Source organism: Microtus ochrogaster, chromosome 1 (assembly GCF_000317375.1).
Source record: "Microtus ochrogaster isolate Prairie Vole_2 chromosome 1, MicOch1.0, whole genome shotgun sequence".
In the NCBI taxonomy this organism is placed as follows: Eukaryota; Metazoa; Chordata; class Mammalia; order Rodentia; family Cricetidae; genus Microtus; species Microtus ochrogaster.
The window spans coordinates 121,924,967-121,945,265 of NC_022009.1; the positions used below are offsets into that span (position 1 = coordinate 121,924,967).

The 20,299-nt window shown below is 44.8% G+C and overlaps 1 protein-coding gene across 1 annotated transcript in view; it reads left to right on the forward strand.

The window, feature by feature from the left end:
• Positions 1-7,682: 7,682 nt before the first annotated feature.
• The window catches only part of Pdgfc (platelet derived growth factor C), a 144,205-nt gene continuing 131,588 nt past the window's right edge, over positions 7,683-20,299 (forward strand). The window contains exon 1 of the mRNA XM_005344136.3: positions 7,683-8,562. Coding sequence (XP_005344193.1) covers positions 8,445-8,562 — 118 coding nt within the window. The 5' untranslated portion in view covers positions 7,683-8,444. The remainder of the gene's footprint in view (positions 8,563-20,299) is intronic.

A 20,299-nucleotide genomic window follows, 5' to 3' on the forward strand; every position in this document is an offset into this window, starting at 1 on the left:
TGACATGGTGATCACGTGGGGTTAGTGATTAGAAACGGGGAGTGAAGTCTGGCAGCTTTAAGGCTGGCGGGGGGGGGGGGATAAATTTTAGTTTATTGAACAACATGGCAATGGTAAACACGGGGACTTCGATACCTTCAAACCACTTTGAAAGTGAATTCACATTTTCTTTTCATGAAAAGGTTAAATATTTGAAACTAATCTATTAACTAGCTGGATTAACCTATGATACACGGTGTTCATAAGCCATGATATCACTTTGACTTCTCCAAACTTACACAAGATATATTGTCAATTTATAAGAAAGAATGTAAGAGCCAAGCAGAGGGGTGGGCTGTGTGCCTAACACAGATGAAGCTGAGGTGTGACCCCCAGCGACACATAAATAAATAAGTCAACAGTCAAAGACGCAGTGAAGCGATATCGGCTTTGTAGGACAGAAAATGAAATTAGGCAGTACACCTTGGCTCCATGCCAGGCACGGTGAATTTTTGCACCAGACTAACTTGGCCTTGAGGCGTGAGAAGTTTCTGTCTCTTAGCAGTGCTGACAGAGCTGAACCTAGCTGAACACCACGATAAGAATCTTGAAACAGAAGTCTACACAAGCAGCAAAAGACAGATCTAGAAGTGCACAAGGGGAAGGCTAGTTCGGAGTGCTCTGAGTTCTTCAGATATCTTTCAGATGGTGCAATCATTTCCATCACTGAGCATGAAATGGAATGATTAAAATAAAAATAAATTGCCTATTCTTGCATTTTTCTTTCAAGTTTCATATGTCTTAAGCAATATGTGAGATATAAAGATAGGTAGACAGACAGACAGACAGACATATGTTCCCCTGAGAGCTGTGGGGTGCCACAAAAGTGACACCAGCAGGGACATTTTAGAACATGCACACCCTCAGACCCCAATGGAATTGTTTTATGGAGTACGAACTGAACTGGAGACTTGCTTGCCCGAGGGCTTAACCACTCACCAGTCCACTCTAGCAGCCGTCTTTGCGCTTGGAATTTCTCCGAGGAATCTAAAATACCTTTGTAAAGTTATCAATGGGGATGCAAGTTTGCCTTACCAAACAGTTTAAGAAAGCCCTCCGCCCAGAACTTTAAATCAGAAACACATGGCTGAGAGCAAGCGCAACATCGATCTATAGGAGTGTGTGAGCGATTTTGACATCCACAGACGATCCTAAGTCTGAAGAACTAAGAGGGAAGACAGGAGGCCTCTTCCCAGTCATGCTACTTCTGTCCAGTGGCAATCATCAGTAGCAAAAGAGGAGTGATGTTGGTTTTCTTTATCCTTAAAGGGAGAGAGACAGACTCTGTGACTTAACTGTCCACAGATGGGCTAAACTCAGGCCGTCGCTAGATGACTAGGCTGGCCTGCAAGCAGGCAACTCTGGCCAGCAAACTTGGGTGGGCTGCACCAAGAGACTGGTGCCTGAGGCCTTAGTCACCAGCACCGCCTCTAAAGATCCACATTTATTCTTCTTTTTGAATTTTCAATTAAGATTAAGCGTCTTAAGCTCTTTGAGTCTTAGCCTCTTTTAGCGTTCCTAAACTCACGGGAGAGATTTGTTTACGGGGTCTCTAGCTTGACTGTAGAGAACGACGTGGAGTTATGAAGGAGGAAAACAAGAAGGAGACCCTAAGAAATCTTCAGGTAAGGGGGCTTTGTGCCCCAAAGGTGTCTCACTAAAGTCAGCAGGGAAACACAAACGAAACAAACTGTCCTTACTGCATCCCTTTGAGGACGTGAACACTCCTGTCTTGGTTCATCACACCATAGTAAAATGGGGAAGCTAGCCAGGCATAGTGGCACACACCTTTAATCTCGGTACTCAGGAGACAGGCAGGAGGATGTCTGTGAGTTCAAGACCAACCTGGACTACATCGAGAGTTCCAGGACAGCCAGGGCAACACAGAGAACCCCTATCTTTAAGGAAAGAGGAAAGCTATGCCCTTTCTCAAAGGTTTTGTGGGAAGATTAAGTGATAATATGTTTCTGAACACATCTACAATTGCTAGGCTATGGTAAAAATCTTCAAAAAGTGGGATGGAATGTGAATAATTTCTTCGTTTTTATTTCTTTGGCTTGCTTTTGAGCAGTCTTCAAGAGGAGACCGTTTCCCCCTAATTTCAAGGACAACTCAAAGAAGAGCAGCTGAAGAGAAACAGAGAGGAGTGTATGTCTATAAGCACAGCGCTGACTTCAAAGGTAGTAAAAGAGTGTACATGAGTGACTTCAGACAGAGACAGATTTGGTTATCCCAAACAACTAGTTCAAATGGGGCAATAGTTTGATGAAGCTTGTGTAGTACCAGAACCAAGAGAAGAATAAAGAAAATCACTTTTCAAATACATTGTAGAAACATTAGGTAGGAGGGCTGTAGAAAAGTGGGGACGTCATATCGTAAGTCTCCGATGTTACTAGTAGGATTCTTAGGCTTCTGTTTCGCAGGGGCTAGTGGCTTGTTAAGTTAATTAATCCTAAAGGTTTTATTTAGTCACAGGAATGTTAAGTCGGAATCAGAGGTGGCCGAGGAATGGCCACTAATGGGGCCAACAATAGCTCCAAACAAATTGTAAAATGGGCTCTGTCTGGACTTGCAACATTCCAACCTCTGCAGTCACTGAAGCTCCAATTCACCGTTCGGTCTTGCAGAAGGTTCAGAAGTGGGGTGCTGCCTTCCTTTCCAGGAGCTTTGATTTACAGGGGTAAGGGGTATAAAAAAGTGAGAGAGCATCAGTCCCAGTTCTGCCAGAAGAAATAAAACTTCTCTAAATTAGGCTTTAAAAAGATTGGTCGGTTTTAAGATGGAAAGAAGAAGCATGTTTTTCACTGTAAACATGGCAAGGAAATGAAGATGGTCATGGTCGTGGGGATAAAGATTCGCTGCTCTAGCCTGAACTTCAGAAGTGAGCCACGGCACTGTCAATACTGCGAGAGCTGCCTTTTGTATTGGGTAGCCAACATCCTTTCAAAACACACACACATGTATATTTACATACACTTAAACTTTCACATACTCCTTGTACGTATTTAAGGGATATGATGCGACACTTGAAATGTACACAAAGTCAACAGCATGTTTTGAAGGCTGGCTTTGAGGTAATGACCTTAGACTATGTCCTCCACAAAGCCTCCTTTCCCCAAAAAGGGTTGTGCTTGAGACAATGATCACAAAGTATAAGGGCTCGTCTCCCATGACCTTTGAAATAAGAGGGTCACTGTCTGAGAACAGAGGGTCTGTGGTTGTGACTTGACCCCTTGGCTATGATTTGTCACCATGAGACAGCGGCTTTCATATTCTACAAATGATGGCGAGGGAGAGACAAATGACATCAGGCTGACTCTTGATGGGGCTGAGAGCTCTGATGGGTTGTAGTCCATGCTTTTATGGGATCCTCCTTGCTCTGCGGATTGCTTCACATTCCACCCGTGTGACTCTATAGAACAGCATGAGATCAACCTTCTGTTCTTGGCTGACAATAATATTATTTCCTTATTATTTACAAGTCGGTTTTTACACTAGCTATTTCGCTTTAATGTGATATAGACTCGGGGCCAGGCTTCCTCTTGGAGTTCTTGCCATACCAGCCAATTATTAAAAATTAAAATGTGGTCAGCACACAGAGTTTATTAGTGTCTTTCGAATGCAATAAAACTTGTGATTCTTGCTCTAGGCCAGTGATTTCCAAACCCTATTCTCTCCCTTCTTTGGCATTATCAGTAGAACCTGATTCTAAACTTCTCAGTAATAATAATAATAATAATAAATACATTTGATGGGACTTGTTTAAGCAGCAGCATCTATTCAGAAATTTTTTAGCCAGCCACGAAGACATCTGAGACTCTGGCTAGGAAATTTCTATGCTGGTCATTAGAATAAAAGCACCCAAGGTTCAAAATATATTGCCATCATTATCTATAATCGCTCAAAGAATCAAAGAATTTGAAACCAGTCAGGGGTCTGGGACAGAATCCAGGATTGATTTCCTAGGAAAAAGAACAGGAGGTGGAGAGGGGAGGGATGTTTGTCAGCAGTACAGGCAGACTCAGCCCATGGTCTCCCAGCTCCTTGTGAAGCTATCTTGTGTTGCAGTGGGTGGGAGGTCACCGGGCCTCCTTTCTTGGGGCTGGCTGCTGACTGCTCACTTTCTCTGAAGTCTGAGTCAGACAAGCACTTCTGAGAGTTTGCAAAAATCTGGCCATAGTCACTAGGATTTCCAAAAGGAAACAGCAGCTTTTCTTCAGCAAAAAAGGCCACAGAGGGCCTCTTCAACAATTGTCCTTGTCACCCGTGTATCCTGTCTCGGACCACACACATCTAACTCCCCACCTTTCATTCTCTTACCCAACTTCAAAGTCATAACGAGCATGTTTCCATTCCTCGGAGAGAAGGGCCTCAGCAAACGTGTCTCCCATCTGTCATAGAAGGCAAACCTTTTCCAGACGGCACTGAAAGAAAGTGATACCTGAGGCCAGGGGAGGAGAACGGAAGAACAAGTGCTTCCTTATTTCTAGATTGGAAACCCAGTCTCATGGTTTGCTGTCATAATAATAATTATTATTATTAATTACTAAAGGAGAGCTTCTAATACCCATATGGGTGCTCAGAGAAAAGAGATGAAAGCGAGAAACGCTTTCAGACTGAGCGCTTCGTTTATTTATTGCTATTTTTTCCCCCAAGAGCAGACATTTATTTCTCTGTGGTCTGCGGCATTTGCTTTGCTTAGTAATGATTTCCTGGGCCCAGGGTTTTCCATATGTGGGTATAATTGTTGCTTGCTAGCATGGTGGAAACAAGACGCATGGTGTTTATGTAGAACAAAAGTTTCAGAGTTTCGAGAACTCATGCTCCATTACCTACTACTAAATGAGGAAAAGTTCTGTGAAATGTCGTAAAATAATAGTGTGTGTGTGTGTGTGTGTGTGTGTGTGTGTGTAGTATACTGAAAAAGAACAATACAATTTGTATTATTTGATTTTCTGGCTGAAAAATACATTCCCATGGTCCCTGCCCTTCTTCCCTTCTCGTTATTTTAGGATTAACTGGTGTGATATCTTGTTAGGAGGCTTATTTCAGTTTTTAAAAAATTGTAGAGACTCTTCTTCCCCTCCCCCACACGGCCATCCGGAAGTCAAGTGCATGCTGCCACGGTTTTCAGTCATAATTTATAGGTTGCACTGGCTCCCAATCCATCCAGGAGGATTGCCATGCCCACAGCTTCCTACGGTTTTTTAAAAAACATGAAAACCACAAAGAATGTTTGAAATGATTTTTTTCTTGGTTGGCGGCAAGGATACCATTCCTCAAGGAAAATGCCTTGGGCTAAAACAAAGCCATATTCATTCAAAATAGATTGTTTAGTAATTGCAGGACTCTGGATTTTGTAAAACTGACTTTCAGTGCAAGGGTTTTACTTTCCTGGGGAAAGTTTAAAAGCAAAAGGGAACAAAATACCAGCAGAAGGACAAAGTGTTAAAAAGAACTTTGCCAGGGGCAAGAGCAGTTCAAACAGCAACCATGTGGGTACACTGAGAAGAAACCAGCCAATGTGGATGTGATTTTGTCTTGGGGTCACTCAGGAGAACCTGGCTGGTTTTATTTATAAAGGCAATTGTCAAATCATTCTGTAGAATATGGATGAGGTGAAACACAGAGGTGGAGTCCTATTGTAGATCGTCTGTAACTTTTCAAATACAACCTCCTCTGAAATTCCAGGGTGAATGGGAGTCCAATAAAGAAACCTGTCAGTCAGCTCGGCGTGTTTATTTATGGTCCCGGTGTGCCAGGCACTGTTCTGGCCAATCTGAAGAGATACAAAATAAAGCTTAGTCATCACCCCTTGCAGTCTTGAGTGCAAATGGATTAAATCTGAGCACACACACACACACACACACACACACACACACACACACCCTATGTGGGTGGTCAAGAATGCCAACTGTATAGAAACGCAAGACGCTCATTTAGAAAATCCCTGATTTGACAACCAAGAAAATTATGAAGACTGGACAGTAAGGATTGTGAAGAGATCCATTTAGGAGGCATGTCTTTTTTGTATCTCCTTTTGATTAAATTGGAGATTGCACATGCAAAAACTGCACAAAATAGTTTTGGAATTCCTGTGTGCAGTTACCGACTTGCACCGAAGATGATGAGCTGCTAGCTTGAACAAAGTCACAAGGTTTGTACCATTAACTTGTATACTCTCAAAGTCTAAGCGAGGGACTTATTGTCTTTATATCCAGCACTGTGGAGGTAGGAACCAAAGAAGGATGAATGGATGGGACATGTTTGTAAAGTTTTCACAGGAGAACGGTAGTACTTTTATTTATTTGGCGCTGGGGATTGAATTTAGGACTCCCTGGATGCCAAACAGGAGTTATCCTAAGGAACAATCTCTCCATTACCCAGTTAAAAGACAGGGAAAGAGGACTGGGACCTGCTTAGCAGAGAGAGCTATTTGGTAGGCCCAATTGTGTCCGAGAACAGAAAGGCTTGACGTTTTAGCATAGGGACTGGACCCGTAGTTTGTTCCTGGTCCTGAATTATGCCTGGTTTTCAGGAACAGCGTTCCCTTGGCTCTGTGGTTGAAGCGCTTGCACTGATTGATTCGACAAAAGATTTGATGACACACCTGATGGCACCGCAAGACATTTGTTTAAGATATCATTTAACTTTTCTTAGTTTTCTTTTCTTTATTTTTATTGCCCAAGAAGATGCATCCTTTTGTTTAGGACTCACATTTTACTTGTGCCTTCAACACTTTCATGAGGATTTTCTGCGCTTTGATAAGGAAAGCATGCTAGATCCTGCCACAGACACATGCATCGCACGTGGACCCAATGCAGTCTCTGCTGACGAATCCGTGAGAACAAACGCTTTTGGGTCTCAGCACCAAGCACTTCGTGCTTTAAGGGCAAGCAAATATCAGGGGCTCCGGGATAGCCTAGGAGAGTATGTGAATTGCCACGTGGTGTCCCCAGACACTCCAGGTAGGTGCTGGATTCCATGGAAACTCTCATGCAGTACCCAACTGCTGAAGCGGAGATTCCAGTGCTCAGTGCTACGCTCCAACCCCAGCTCCTTGCCTGACAGGGTGCATTTGGATCCAGTGGCGCAAGGCTTCAATTCATGTGACAACTTGGACTCTACCTTCACTCTTGCTTTATTCGTCCCAGTCCAGAAAGAGTCATTCTAGAAGGATCCTGCGTTCAACTTCCCTTCTTCAGTTCAGAACTCTGGCCACGAGTCCTGGCAAAGCTCTTTGGGAGTGGGGATCCCCTTCGGAATGAAAGACAAGTCTCAGCCAGGGAGAGCCAGAAGAGGAGTGGCTGTCCTCTCCTACTTCGCTCTCTCTGCCTTTGCAGCACCCTTCAGCAGCCCTCGGGCTCCTTATTTGGGGTTAGGGGCGCCCCAGGGGAAAGGAAGCCAGGGCCGCCTGGCGGCATTCCTCGCCACAGTGTAGGCTCAGTCTGCCGCGGGCCCCGCAGCACCCCCTGTCTGCGCCAGCACCTGTTGGCCCGCCAGCTGGCGGCCCGCGCCCCCCGCGCCCCCCGAGCCCGCCCGCCAGCCCGCCCCGCGCCCCGCGCGCCGCCCGCTGGGGGAAGGTGGAGACGGGGAGGGGACAAACGCGGTCGTCCCGGCCCGCCAGGCCTTCCCAGCGCAGTCAGTGCAAAGCGGCCACCGCTCCCCAGCCGTGCGTCCAACCTTGCTGCTGCTCAGGCACCCGAGCGCGCGGGACTCCGAGCCGCCTTGGGTCTCCCGGCTTCCTGCAGAGCGTACACCGTCCCCGGGAGGACTTCGGTGGCCGCCGACCGCAGCTAGGTGTCGGCTTCGTGGACGATTGGGGCCAACCCCGAGTAGCCCCCGCGGCCTCCCTGCCCGCCCAGGACCCGCGCGGCGCTCGCCGGGCACGGTCCCCTCCCCCCAGGTGGGGGTGGGGCGCCGCCGGCCGCCCCGCTCTGCAGCTTTGTCATTGATCCCAAGGTGCTCGCCTCGCTGCCGACCTGGCTTCCAGACTGGCTCGGCGGGACCTCGAGTCCTCGCCTGCGTCCAGCCCCCCAAACTGACAGGTGCTCCCTGCGAGTCGCCACGACTCCTCGCGGCTCCCCCGCGTCCCCACCCCCTCTTTCCTCCCTCGCCTCCCCCCCACCCCCGGCACTTCGGCACAGCTCAGGATTTGTTTAAACCTTGGGAAACTGGTTCAGGTCCAGGTTTTGCTTTGATCCTTTTCAAAAACTGGAGACACAGAAGAGGGCTCTAGGAAAAAGTTTTGGATGGGATTATGTGGAAACTACCCTGCGATTCTCCGCTGCCAGAGCCGGCCAGGCGCTTCCACTGCAGCGCAGCCTTCCCCAGGCTGGGCTGAGCCTCGGACTCGCCGCTTCCCCAGTGCCCGCCGCGAGTGAGCCCTCACCCCAGTCAGCCAAATGCTCCTCCTCGGCCTCCTCCTGCTGACATCTGCCCTGGCCGGCCAGAGAACCGGGACTCGGGCTGAGTCCAACCTGAGCAGCAAGTTGCAGCTCTCCAGCGACAAGGAGCAGAACGGTGAGTCTCGCCCCCTCTTCCCCCTTCCCGCGTCTCTCCGTGTGTTCCGGTTGGCATTGTGCGGTGGCGTGTGGGGTCTTTCCTTCAACCCTGGAGCTGATGGTCGCGCTTCTGGCGCTGCAGATGGAGTCCTGTGAGTCCGCGTGCACTTTAGCTGTGGGGAAACAGGGAGTTTGCAACTTCCAAAACTCACTGGGCAGCGCGAGCCGGAATGCCCCACAACCTCAGCGTGGAGAGGACACTGGGGCTGTGAGAAGGCTTGGAAAAGACATGGCAGGGTGGCATATGGCCAGAGACACAAGTAAAAGAACACCTTTCAAGAAGGAAATGAATGAGTTGTGGCAAGTTTGACTTTGCACAGGTATCCGGGGCTGTGGGTAGAGTGAGTTCAGGAAAGACATCAGCGTTCTTAACTAAAACGTTGTCTATGGGAAGGCAGGCGCCAATTAAGAATTAGGTGAGAAGATAGGGGTCGAGAAGCCACTTGAACGTTTGCAAGGCAAGCAGTGATGGTTTTTCTCTTGAACTGTTTTTTTTAAAAACGTGCCTTTGTGCCCAGAAGTCCTCACCTATTGGTGGTGTGTTTTTTTGTGTGTGTGTTCGTGAATGACTATTTTGTATGTGTTGGAAACGACTTAATCCGGCATAGGAAATGAGAATTACTTTCAGCTTTCAAGTGTACCTGAAATGTTTAGAAAACGTTCAGATGCAAGTTCCCCTGGGCTGGGATTGCACAGAGCTGGAGAAAGGCTTCTTTCATAAGGGCCAGGGAAGCTTCGGGTGTGTAATTTGCTTAGCCTCTGAACCCCATATGATTTACATCATGCCATTTCTGAAGTCTTTTGCTCTTGATCTGCCATTATGAAGTAATTCTGGAGACTCTTTTGTAAATAGAAATTTTATACTGCACATGAAACCACAATGCTAATGTAGGCTGCCTGAAACTGGAATATTAAACACCCTGTGTACAAGTGCCGCTATTTGGAAAGAAATGGACATGTTTTTCTACTTTGTCATCTGTTTACAATGCAACCTCACTAGCCAGGTAAGAAGTCTGTGAACAGCATTTGCAGGTTGAAAATCAAGCGCAAACATTGTCTAACTGGCAGTGGCATTTTCTCTATATAGGGGATACTTCAAGGTTCCATATCTGGATTTCAGTTCTGTAAAGTGTTCGTCTTTAAAAAAAAAAAGTCCAAAAATGCATAAGTACTCTTCACTATCCCTCGCTGTGCCAGGGTACAGTATTACACTTATCGCCGTGCCCGCTCCTTACCCCTAGCTAATGTGATGGTATGTGGCATCTGTAGGCTCCTGAACTTGATCAAAGGGCAATCTAGCAATCTGTCTGTAATCATATGGCCTGCAGAGGGCTGAGGGGTCAAAGGAGCCACAATGCCAGCTATACCTAGGCAGGAAGCAGATCCGACCAACTTTTGTCCTGTAGTGTGCAAAATAAATGTCCAGTTCTTACTGGATCACCTTCTTCATGGCACGAGTGTGCTGGCTCTTCTTCTCCCTGTCCCTGGTCCCTCATCTCTGACTGCCGTGTCCTAGCATCTCTCAGACTCCTTAGGACCTGTGCATGGCCTTGCTCTTTCCTTGTGGTCCTTTCTTGTGATCCATGTGCTATCTATCAGCACTTGGCAGTGACAGCCCTGGAACTTTCAGCTGCCTACAGCGGCTGGGTTGCTCCACATCTCCAGGAGAGGTGAGTTCAGTAAGGCAGGCCACACACCTTCTGGTGCCATCTGAGGCTGGCTCTTTCTCATTCCTAAGATGTATGATGCTAAAAATAGCTCAGTCGTTTCCTAATCTGTGGGCAGAGGATATGGCTATGTTTAGCTCTTGGAGTGTTGGCAGCAGGAAGTAAGTGGCGAGCAGAGCAGAGGAACTCACCTTACCCTTTCCAGCCTAAGGAGAGGTGGGCCTGGCTAGCACTAGGGGGCAGTATAGAGCTATCTTTCTGCACATGCTCAGGTTGAGTTTTCCACTTCCTCAGGATTTGAAGCTAACAGGTGGGTGTGAGAGAAGATCCCTCTGGAATGTGACCAGATTTCCTGGAATAACCGCTTCTTCTTCCTTCTCTTTAGCTTTCAAAATTGCCACTTCCTTATTTGGGTCTTTGTTCAGCCTCAACTTGGGTTGTGTTCGAGTTTTGATTGCCCTGTTGCTCTTTCTGTTTTGATGATTGCTACGCTCTGAAGGTGTGAACCCTCCTGAAAATTCCACCTAGAGAAGCCAGGGGTCCACTTGGTGTGCTGTATGCAAAGGCCTTTCAAAAGTCCAAGGCACTGTTCAAATTGATCTTGTTTTGTGATGATAGGAGCTTGGCTCTGTTTTCAAGGCCCCCTCCCAATGTGTTTATATTCCTAGGCCTTAGTTACAGTATTACTTTGATGTTATAAGTGGGAATTGGATGCTAGGTCTGTTCCATAGTGGATACACACACACACACACACACACACACACACACACACACACACACACACACACACAGACTGGAGCATGTGGGCATGACTGAAACTTAGGGACTGGTGTCATGTATCTAGTTACTAGTTACTTGTTTGTTTCTCTGTTTCCTATTGTAAGATTATAACTCTTGCTATTTGAATGAGAAATGCTTTTATCCACCTCCCCCCTCACTGTTACTGATGGAGCCCAGGCCTCACACATGTGAGATAAGATCTATAACTTAACATTACACCCAGCCCTTCTTCATCCCTGAAGGCTTAATTCACACCCTGAAGGCTCCAGTATGAAGCAGTGCTTTCTCAATTTTCCTCAAGGAAATGAACTGAAAAATACCATTGACCTACTTGGAGGGTTTCTGACTGCTAAACTTGATATGACACAAGTGTTTGGGGGTGAGAGCGCCCACCGTGAGATTTCTGAAGTTCTTCCTGAGAGCCTCTGTGTTGCAGCAGAAGGAATCAGGTTCAAAAACAAGAGGAAAGTCTTACTTTGTGCACTGATCGTAGTCCAAATCGATAGTAATCCCAAGGCTGTCACTGGTGTCATGCTTCGTGTGAATTACGTCAGTGATTTTAATTGACGCATAATCTGAAATTGCTTTTCGCTGTCCTCATTCTTTGAATTTTGACTCAGAGTTTGCCTCTTTTGAGGCTCGCTTGGAAGCATTGGTCATTGCATATGCTCTTTTTATAGGAGCCTTCATTGTTCTTGGGGCAACTGGGCTTGTGCAGAATGGTCCACTAGGAATGCTTTTGAGGTTGTTGGTCCCTCCTTTAGTGCTAGCTTTTTCTTCTTACTGCTGCCACACGCCTGTACCCTAATCAAACTGTGCCCACCTCTTACCCCTTTAGGTGTAACCTGGGAGCACTTCTGTGCACAAACCAACCAGAGTCTTTAAGGTGTCCAACAGGACACAGTGTCTGAGTGAGGGCTACAAGGACTTCCTTGCAAGTTAGAGTGTGTGACCTTTGTAACATTTATTTTTGTTATTTAGGAGCTTGAAGAAGAAACTTCCTCCTATGGTTTTGCTCTGTCTTAGAGCCGAGGCAGCTGACTAGGGAAAGAACTCTTATGTAACCATGAGTCCTGGCCTTTCCCTGCAGTAGGTGGGTTTTGAAAGTCCTGTACCAACAGTCTTCGTTTGTGCTGATTCTGATTTACTGCATGTTACATTTAGAAGGTGTTCAGAACGTGTACAGGTCCTGGAGATGCTCCGCAGATGCTCAGGGAACTTGTTAACGCCTAGAAAAAAAAAAAAAAGATGCTAGGATCGAAACTAGGCTTTCTCTCCAGTCGCAGCCTGAGTGTACAGCTCTCTCACCCAGCTAAGCCTTAGCTGTGTTGGTGCATTAGCCTTCCTGAAAGCCCCTTCTTGCCTGTCTGATGGCCATGTATACCTTTGTGATGGTAACTTCTGAAGTGTTAAGAGTCTCAGCTCTATCTATAAACTTCCATGCCTTGTATTTAAAAATCCTGATGATAATCTGATAGAGGTTAATTTATATAAAACATCTGCAAATCCAGTATTTCCAACACATCTAGAGTAATCCCCATTGGCTTTGTTTTGTGTCAAAATTCCATGTCATAATCAAAGTTTCTTCATTAGATTATTCTAATTTTAATGTGATGAATCGTTAATTTTAACTATTGACTGTAGTCTAAATATCTCTGCACTATTCATATAATTGCAAATTCACTTATTAAACGTTTTGTGCTACATATTTATCTCCACTTCCAACTTCACCTGTGAGGGAAAATATGACTCCTCCCCCCTTTTCTTCTTCCCCCGAGACAGGGTTTCTCTGTGGCTTTGGAGCCTGTCCTGGAACTCACTCTGTAGACCAGGCTGGTCTCGAACTCACAGAGATCCCCCTGTCTCTGCCTCCTGAGTGCTGGGGTTAAAGGCACGTGCCACCACTGCCTAGCTCCCTTTTCTTTTTCCTATGAATCTGTCTAGAGGCTTGATTGGGAATTTTTTTTAGCCAATGGCCTTTGAGAGGCTGGACTAGGTTAAGGTGCTGCTCTGGCTAAGATTAAACTCACTGGAAAGACCTGGAGTGAAGAAGGGGTGTGGTTTCTTTTGGGGCATCCCTCACTGGCAGGTTTTTGGTTTTACTTTTAAGAGGTGCATGTAGAAGATGAATGGTCATGGACATGGGAGGTCCAGTGCTTTGGTTAACTGTCCCTGCTCCCCGGCTAATACTGACCACTCTTTCTTTGCCTAAGCTGCCCCTTCCTGTTGTGGATATTAGACATAGCATCTTCCAGGACAGGTTTTTCTGACCTTTCAGTCCAGCTGTCCAACCTTAGTGCCTCATCAAGGATAATTAGCTGTATAGGACTTGACCTGCTTTATTAGATTCCTCTTGTTCCTTGTCTTTTCTTTCAGTCGGGGATCTGTTCTTCTTCTCAGATTTTACTATGGAGTCGGAGTCCTTTTGGGAGCTTGGGCCTAGTCTTATTTGTTTTCTGTAGGAGCTATAACCCCTGGATCAGGGCGAGGCAAATCCTGTGTTCCCACCAATATCTGAAATAGTCTGGATGAGAGACATCTTTATATAGCAAGACAGTGGTATCTATTATAGAAGCTGTCCCTCTTTAAAGCTATCCTCCACAGTGTTTGGTCCCTTCCACAGGAAGATAAACTTGGGAATGGTGGGACAGATCGGAATACTACTTGACAGGTTTGGTGAAGATACCAAATCCCCAAGTGTACTCCAAGTGGGTACCAAGCAGTGGGCAGGTTTCCTAGATATGGTGTGATGCTGGCTACTCTTTTTAAAAGTGCTGTTTGCATGTTTGCTTATGTTGTGTCTTCTGAGGATAGGGATTTGATGCGGGCTAAGACTGTTGAGATTGGGAAGTAGATGAGAAACCAGAAAACCAGGCTACATTTTATTGTGTGCTTTGACTCAAAGTCAGCTTGCACCTTAAGATGCTAAAAATTAACAACCAGTATTATGATGATGATGTCTGACCTGGGAAGACCCTAGTATCCTCTGACAAGAAAACTGGGTGCGGCCTTAGAGAAAAGCCATCCTTTGTAAAAGTATGAGATAGCTTATCAGCAGTGAATTGCTAATGTGTTGATCTATTGTTATACAAAAGATTGACATTTTAAAAATACATTAATTAAGCTTAATTTTGGAAAGGTTGGTTCTAAAAATGGAGATGTATGAACTTTTAAAATGTCAATCTTTTATACAGCAATATTTTTCACTAAACGTTTCATAGGAATTGATGAATAACCATGTGGTGAACTAGAGCCAGCTCAGTGTGCTCTTCTGTGGAAGAAAATTTTATGTATGTCACACTGTTGGTCCCATTCAGAAGTTCTTTATTTTTGTCTTTGACAAAGCCAAGAACACCAGAAAATGAACTCACTACAATAGATCAATGACTTGCCTGAGACAACATAGGTTTAATTTAAGAAACTCTCTGTTGAAATGATTAAATCTTAACACGAATGGTCTAGAACTTATAAAGGTGAGCTGTAACACTAAAGCCAAGTACTTAGATAGAATATTTTTGTGCATTCTAAGTTCACCTCTCCCACAGTCATGGCACTGAATTCGCTTCCCATTAGATCTCAGGCATCACAGATGTTATTCTGGCCCATTGGAGGTGGCATTGCTTACTTATGGTTGTCACTGGTCTTGGTGGTAGCTTCCAAGGCTAGCTTCACTGCTTTTGCTTTTTCATAGCCTGTGGCAATCCCTCCGACTTTCAAATGATAATGCTTTTGTGCTTGGCTTCCTTCATCCCTTTCCTGTTGAGCTGAATAATTTCCCCATGAGATGAGGTGTGGTGCTGAACATCTCCTGAGGAGTACTGTATTCTCTTGAAGGAAGCCAGACTCCCAATTCGAAAGGCACATTGCTGTTATCAAGGTCATGAGTTCTCATTGCTGCAGTGTCTTTTGCACATTGAGAAGACAACAGGGCCACCAGAAAAATGCAGACCCCACAGTCTAGGGACGGTTCTTGGGGGCTCTGTATAAGTCCCTTGTTTTGAGAAGCTTTAGGAGTTTCAGAAGTCCCTGTCAGGGAGCATGTTTATGCTCTGTGTTTGCAGAAAGGGCAGGTTCGTCTGCAACCATCCCCTGAGGTAATCAGATAAACAGGTAGCTTAGCGGAGTTCCCATAGCTGGTGAAATAGTCTCCTTAAGTCTGACTCCAAGACAGACCTTGTAGGCATGTGCCTAGTCTTTGAGAAACAGCTCTTGAATGCTTTTTTTTAGGGCTTTGTAATGAGCATGTGTTCTGTCCCTAGCTCTCTCTGCCCTAGGTGTTGGAGTTCTGCTGGGTACATGAAGAACTTGTTACTTCTAACCCCCTCCTGTTCTTCCTCCTTTTTAAACATCTGTTCTTTGTAGTTCAAGCTGATCTTGTCCTCACCATTGTAGCCCAGACTGGTTTTGTAAACCAGTCCCCATGCCCCCATGCCCCATCTTTCTGAGCACTGGGACAGTTATTGGCCTTGAAAATCTGCTGCAGAAGGTTGGCAGAACCATCCTTTAGCTCATGTGCTATCAGTTCTGTGTCCACAATAATATAAGGATGAAGAGGACTGACCACACTTGAATAGTTGCTTGGTCTGGATGGCTGATTTTCCCCAGTTCAAGGAGAAATGTTCCTTTAAGCATAGCTGACTTGATTCAGAATGAGTGTTTGAGATAAAAGGGAACATTCTACAGACAGGAGCAGCCTGAACAAAACAACAAAGACAAGAACAGTCTAGACTCTAGAAAGCGGGAAATGGAGAAAGTCGTCCTGAGCGTTTTTGTATTTGAAGTCTTGGTGCTGTTTTCAGGGTCTGCTTCCTGCAGCATTCACAGTCAACATAATGAAAGACAAAATTGTCTTCACGTTTATACTTCAGCTCTAAACCACTATTTTTAGTTATTTTTTTTCTAAACAGGCATGAAGGGAAAGGGTTCTGCTTTGGTCTTCATGGTTAATTACTCCTTGCTTGAGTTTTTTTTTTCTTTCAGTAGTTAAGCATATTCTGAATGGGCTAGACGAACGAACTGCATAATCTCCCTCCCAGCTCCCGAGCCATGCCCGCCTGTGCTCACACTATTCTTCATTGCCCCCTTGATGGAAACAAAGAGCTATTTTCACACTTCATTCATGAAGTACATGGCATGCAGAAGGAGGCTGGGGGAGGGTTCCAGAGGTTGACCAGAGGCAGCTTCTGTTAGAAGGCATTGGTATAATGAAGCTATTACCTAAGCACCACATCAGCCTTGCTAGTTTTAAGCAAAGAGGAAGTCAAGTGCAGTAGGATACTAGTCCTTACAGATGCCTTTGCTGAGAAACGGCGTTCTCTCTGGCCCCTGTACGCGTCACAACGCCTACAGGATCTTAAGCTAGATCAGGACTGGAAATGACCCAAGGACGGTGAGCGTGAGCGTGCTTTGTAGATATGCTGCATTATTTGCAGCTGTGCTGTTTGCACTCCAGGAATCCTTGCTCCTGGTGGACGCTGTTTCAAGCATTTCAGTGTTTGTACGATAGAACTGGGCCTCTGGCTTAAGTACGCCCAGCTGACCACTGTGCCTGCCCTTGAATCACAAAATAGATGAGAAACATCAGCTGAAGTTAGATTTCCACGACACTGCTGCTGTTTCTGGCAGTTCTTTTTTTTTTTTTTCTTTTTTGGTTCATTATATGGATATCTGTCTTTTAGTCATCTTCTCTCTCTACTGAGGGATAAATCACAGCTTACATCCCATTCCGTCACATGTGTTCACAGCTAGGGTGATTAGAAATGTAAATTGGGAGGCATTAAAGTGCGATGATTTCCCTTTCTACAGCAACTGAGGGTGTTTATAATCAGTGCATTTGCTTTAGATGTGAGCAAAGACAGGAGCAGATGAGATGAAAGAAATATTCTTTTTTCCTTCCTTCCTTCCTTCCTTCCTTCCTTCCTTCCTTTCTTCCTTCCTTCCTTCCTTCCTTCCTTCCTTTCTCCCTTCCATATTTCTTTCTTTCTTTTCTTTTTTGAAACAGCATCTTTCTACATAGTCCTGGCTGTCTTGGCACTTACTATGTAGACCAGGGTGGCCTCAAAGATCTTTCTCCTCTGCCTTCCAAGTGCTGGAATCAAAGGTGTGTGCCAACCATGCCAGAATTTTAAACTGTTTTATCGGTGGGTGTTTCTCACTCAGTTTGGAAAACTGGCACAATTCAGTGTGCGTATTTCTTGATTTGTCCTATTTTAAACCTAGACATGATTAACGGGGGTTGAGGTTCACATGGTTTAGGAACTTGGGAGACACCATAAATCTACAGCAATGCTGGGTAAAGTGTGACCTGCCATCAGATCACTGAAGAACACACTTAGCGTGTATAAGGCTCTGGTTCTGATTAATAACAATAAAAATGGTTTCACTAATAAATAAATCTAAATTTATTATAGCAGTTTTGTAGATACCTAAAGAGATTGAAATTGGATATATTTGAAAAGCATGGATCTGTACATACATAGTTGAAGGAATGAGACCTTGGGGCCGAGCTGTCCATGTTGATAACAAAATAAGAACAACAATAATAATTATAACCAATTAAATTGGGTGGAAAGGTGTCTCAAACTCTGCATACAGTTCAGTGTGCTGTTGCTGGCAGTCTATATAGGCCCGTGGAGAGCCTCACAGTACCCAGACCACATGTCATAGCACAGGGACATTTTCATAGCGTCTGATGCAATTTTTATCCATTAGAGATATAGATAATATTGCAACAGAATCGTGCTCTGCTTTGGTCATTGTGGTCAAACTTGTCTTAACCATTTGCACATGAAGCAGCCATTTAAAACTAGCATAGCATTGCACGTTGAAATCTGGCCAGGATATTGAGAGGCTCCTCTAGAAACTTAACTGGTGACTCTAAACCATTAAAAAGCAACTTTCATTTCTGTTTTCTTGAGGATATTTGCAGACTTGAGGTTTAAAGGCATGATTAAGCACATGGAATAAGGAATTAAATAATCTCTCTGCTTCTTAAAAACAGTTTTTCTTTCCTGGTGGAAATTTATTTTTAATCTGCACCGATAACTTTTAATAGGCATCAGTTGGGCACCCCATTAAGCTAACTGCTTTAAAAAATGATTTCCTTCTATAGCCTGCATTTACATCTTAGGGAACCCATTAGCTTGTCTGGATTTCCCATTTCCCTTAGAGTGTTCCTCTGCAGCCTGAATGCTTAGCCCGCCACAGCAAAAGTCTTGGAGGTGCAGGCCTTCTGGAAGAAGTGCAAATGCCACACTTTGCATTGGAAAAAAAAAACCCGGGAAAATGGGCCTCATAGGCTATATCTGCCGAACATTGAAAACTGCACAAAGCACAGGAAATACTTCTGGCATGTGGGAATCTGCGGGTTTCCAAACTACAAACACCGTTTCGCAAAGTTCCCCGGTAGTGGTGAATTATATGAGACCACGTCCATCTAAGCAAGGCTTGTTTAACTAGCTTGTGGTTCTGGGGCTCATTCAAACACTCTTAAACAAAATAAAGGGAATGGATGTAATAACTTCTTTATGGAAAGTCCATAAAAAGCTCGAGGGCCGTGTAAACAAATTGGGTCATTTACTAAATGTTTAAGTGATAGATTTGCAGTCCAAATTTAGGGCTGCATGCGCTGCTTCATAGGGTCGTGCCTGGGCTCCATCTTGAGAGTAAAGGGATAAATTTGTCTGTTTGTCTGTTTGTTTTTGTCTAGCACTTGGAAATCCCACCGTTGTTATTTTATAGCATGGCTTGAATACACCCCAGACTCAGTTTGTGCCTGTCTGTCTGTCTATTCCACTACACGTGAGAAGTTGAATTGGCCTACTTTTTGGTAGCACTGGGTTCTATTAAAGGAAAATATGTTGATTGAAATTGAAATTTTCCTTCTGGGCTCAGGCATGTCTAAACTAATTGTAAAATAATTGTTCTGGCTCAGAAGAGCAGACCTGTAACTCCAGCCATGTGAAAGAGAAATTCAACAGCAGTTATGATTCATGGTCATCGGAACTCTGCCTGTCTTGGAATTAGACCTCTCTTCAGAAACCTCATGCGACATCGGTTCATCTTCCTGGAGAATTAGATCTTAAATCCAGTTCTCGGCTGCCCTCTCAGCAAAGTCTCTTTGCTATGTTGGAAGATTCCTTCTCCTTCTCAGAAATTGAGCAGGAGGGTTGTGTCACACTGATCCAGAACATGGGGCCTGTGTAGGTGAGGGCATAAACTTTGCACCTTGGGTGAACAGCAGAAGTCAAGCATGCTTGCGGGCATCGGAATGAGCAGAGATGGTACCTAATTTCTACGTCAAGTCTATAGCATATCTTAGTTCTCTGGCATCCCTCAGCTCTGCTTGGTTTCCTTGGCTTTAAAGGAAGTGAGTAAGTAAGTAATTCATAGTAAAAAACAATGAATCAATGATCCTTTCTAGCTTTTAATAACGGATGCTGTCATGCCATGCTGACACCTCTTCAGCACTGCTGTTGGAAGTTTGACAGAGGAAGTAAGTTCTCCGACTTTCAGGTTTAAACAACAGACAATGGTGGATTCTATAGTTTCTGTGCAATGTGAAACTTGCTCTTTCTTCCCTCCTTTCTCTCTCTCTGTCTGTGTGTCTCTGTCTGTGTCTCTGTGTCTCTCTCTCTCATGATGGCCTTAAGTCTGAAAAACAACAACAAAAATCTCTAAAGATTTTCTCTTAAATTGGATTCTCTGTGATTTTTGCATATAACCGCCGAGATTCGGGCTCAACTCCTTTATGTAGTTGTGTGCTATCTGTCTTCACACAAACTCTTTGAATTGAGATGTAAATGACAGAGGAAGGCCAGTTCCTACTCAACCTGTGAAGCATAACGGAGCATGAAAAGTTGAATTAGCTCCTGTTTTCCTCAGCTTTCCATCACTAAAGCAGTTACCTCGCTAATCAGTTTATAAAAGGGACCAGTCTTCTTTGACTCAGGGTTGTAGCAATTCTCACTCATGACTGGACAAACCCACATCTTTAAGTCATTGGTTGGGCACAGTGCATCATGATGGAAGTCTATGGCTGAACAAGAGGGAAAAGTGCAGGTCCTCGTTTCTTGCTGTACCTTTCAAGGGCATTGTCCCAGTGATATAAAAACCCCCTACTAGACTCTGGCCATTTAAACATTCTATCACCTTCCAAAGTGCCATTCTGGGCACCCAGAGCTTTACTAAGTCAAATTATGAGCTGCACCTAAGTTGTTCCTAAGTAGAGATGGAGACGTATGACCTCTG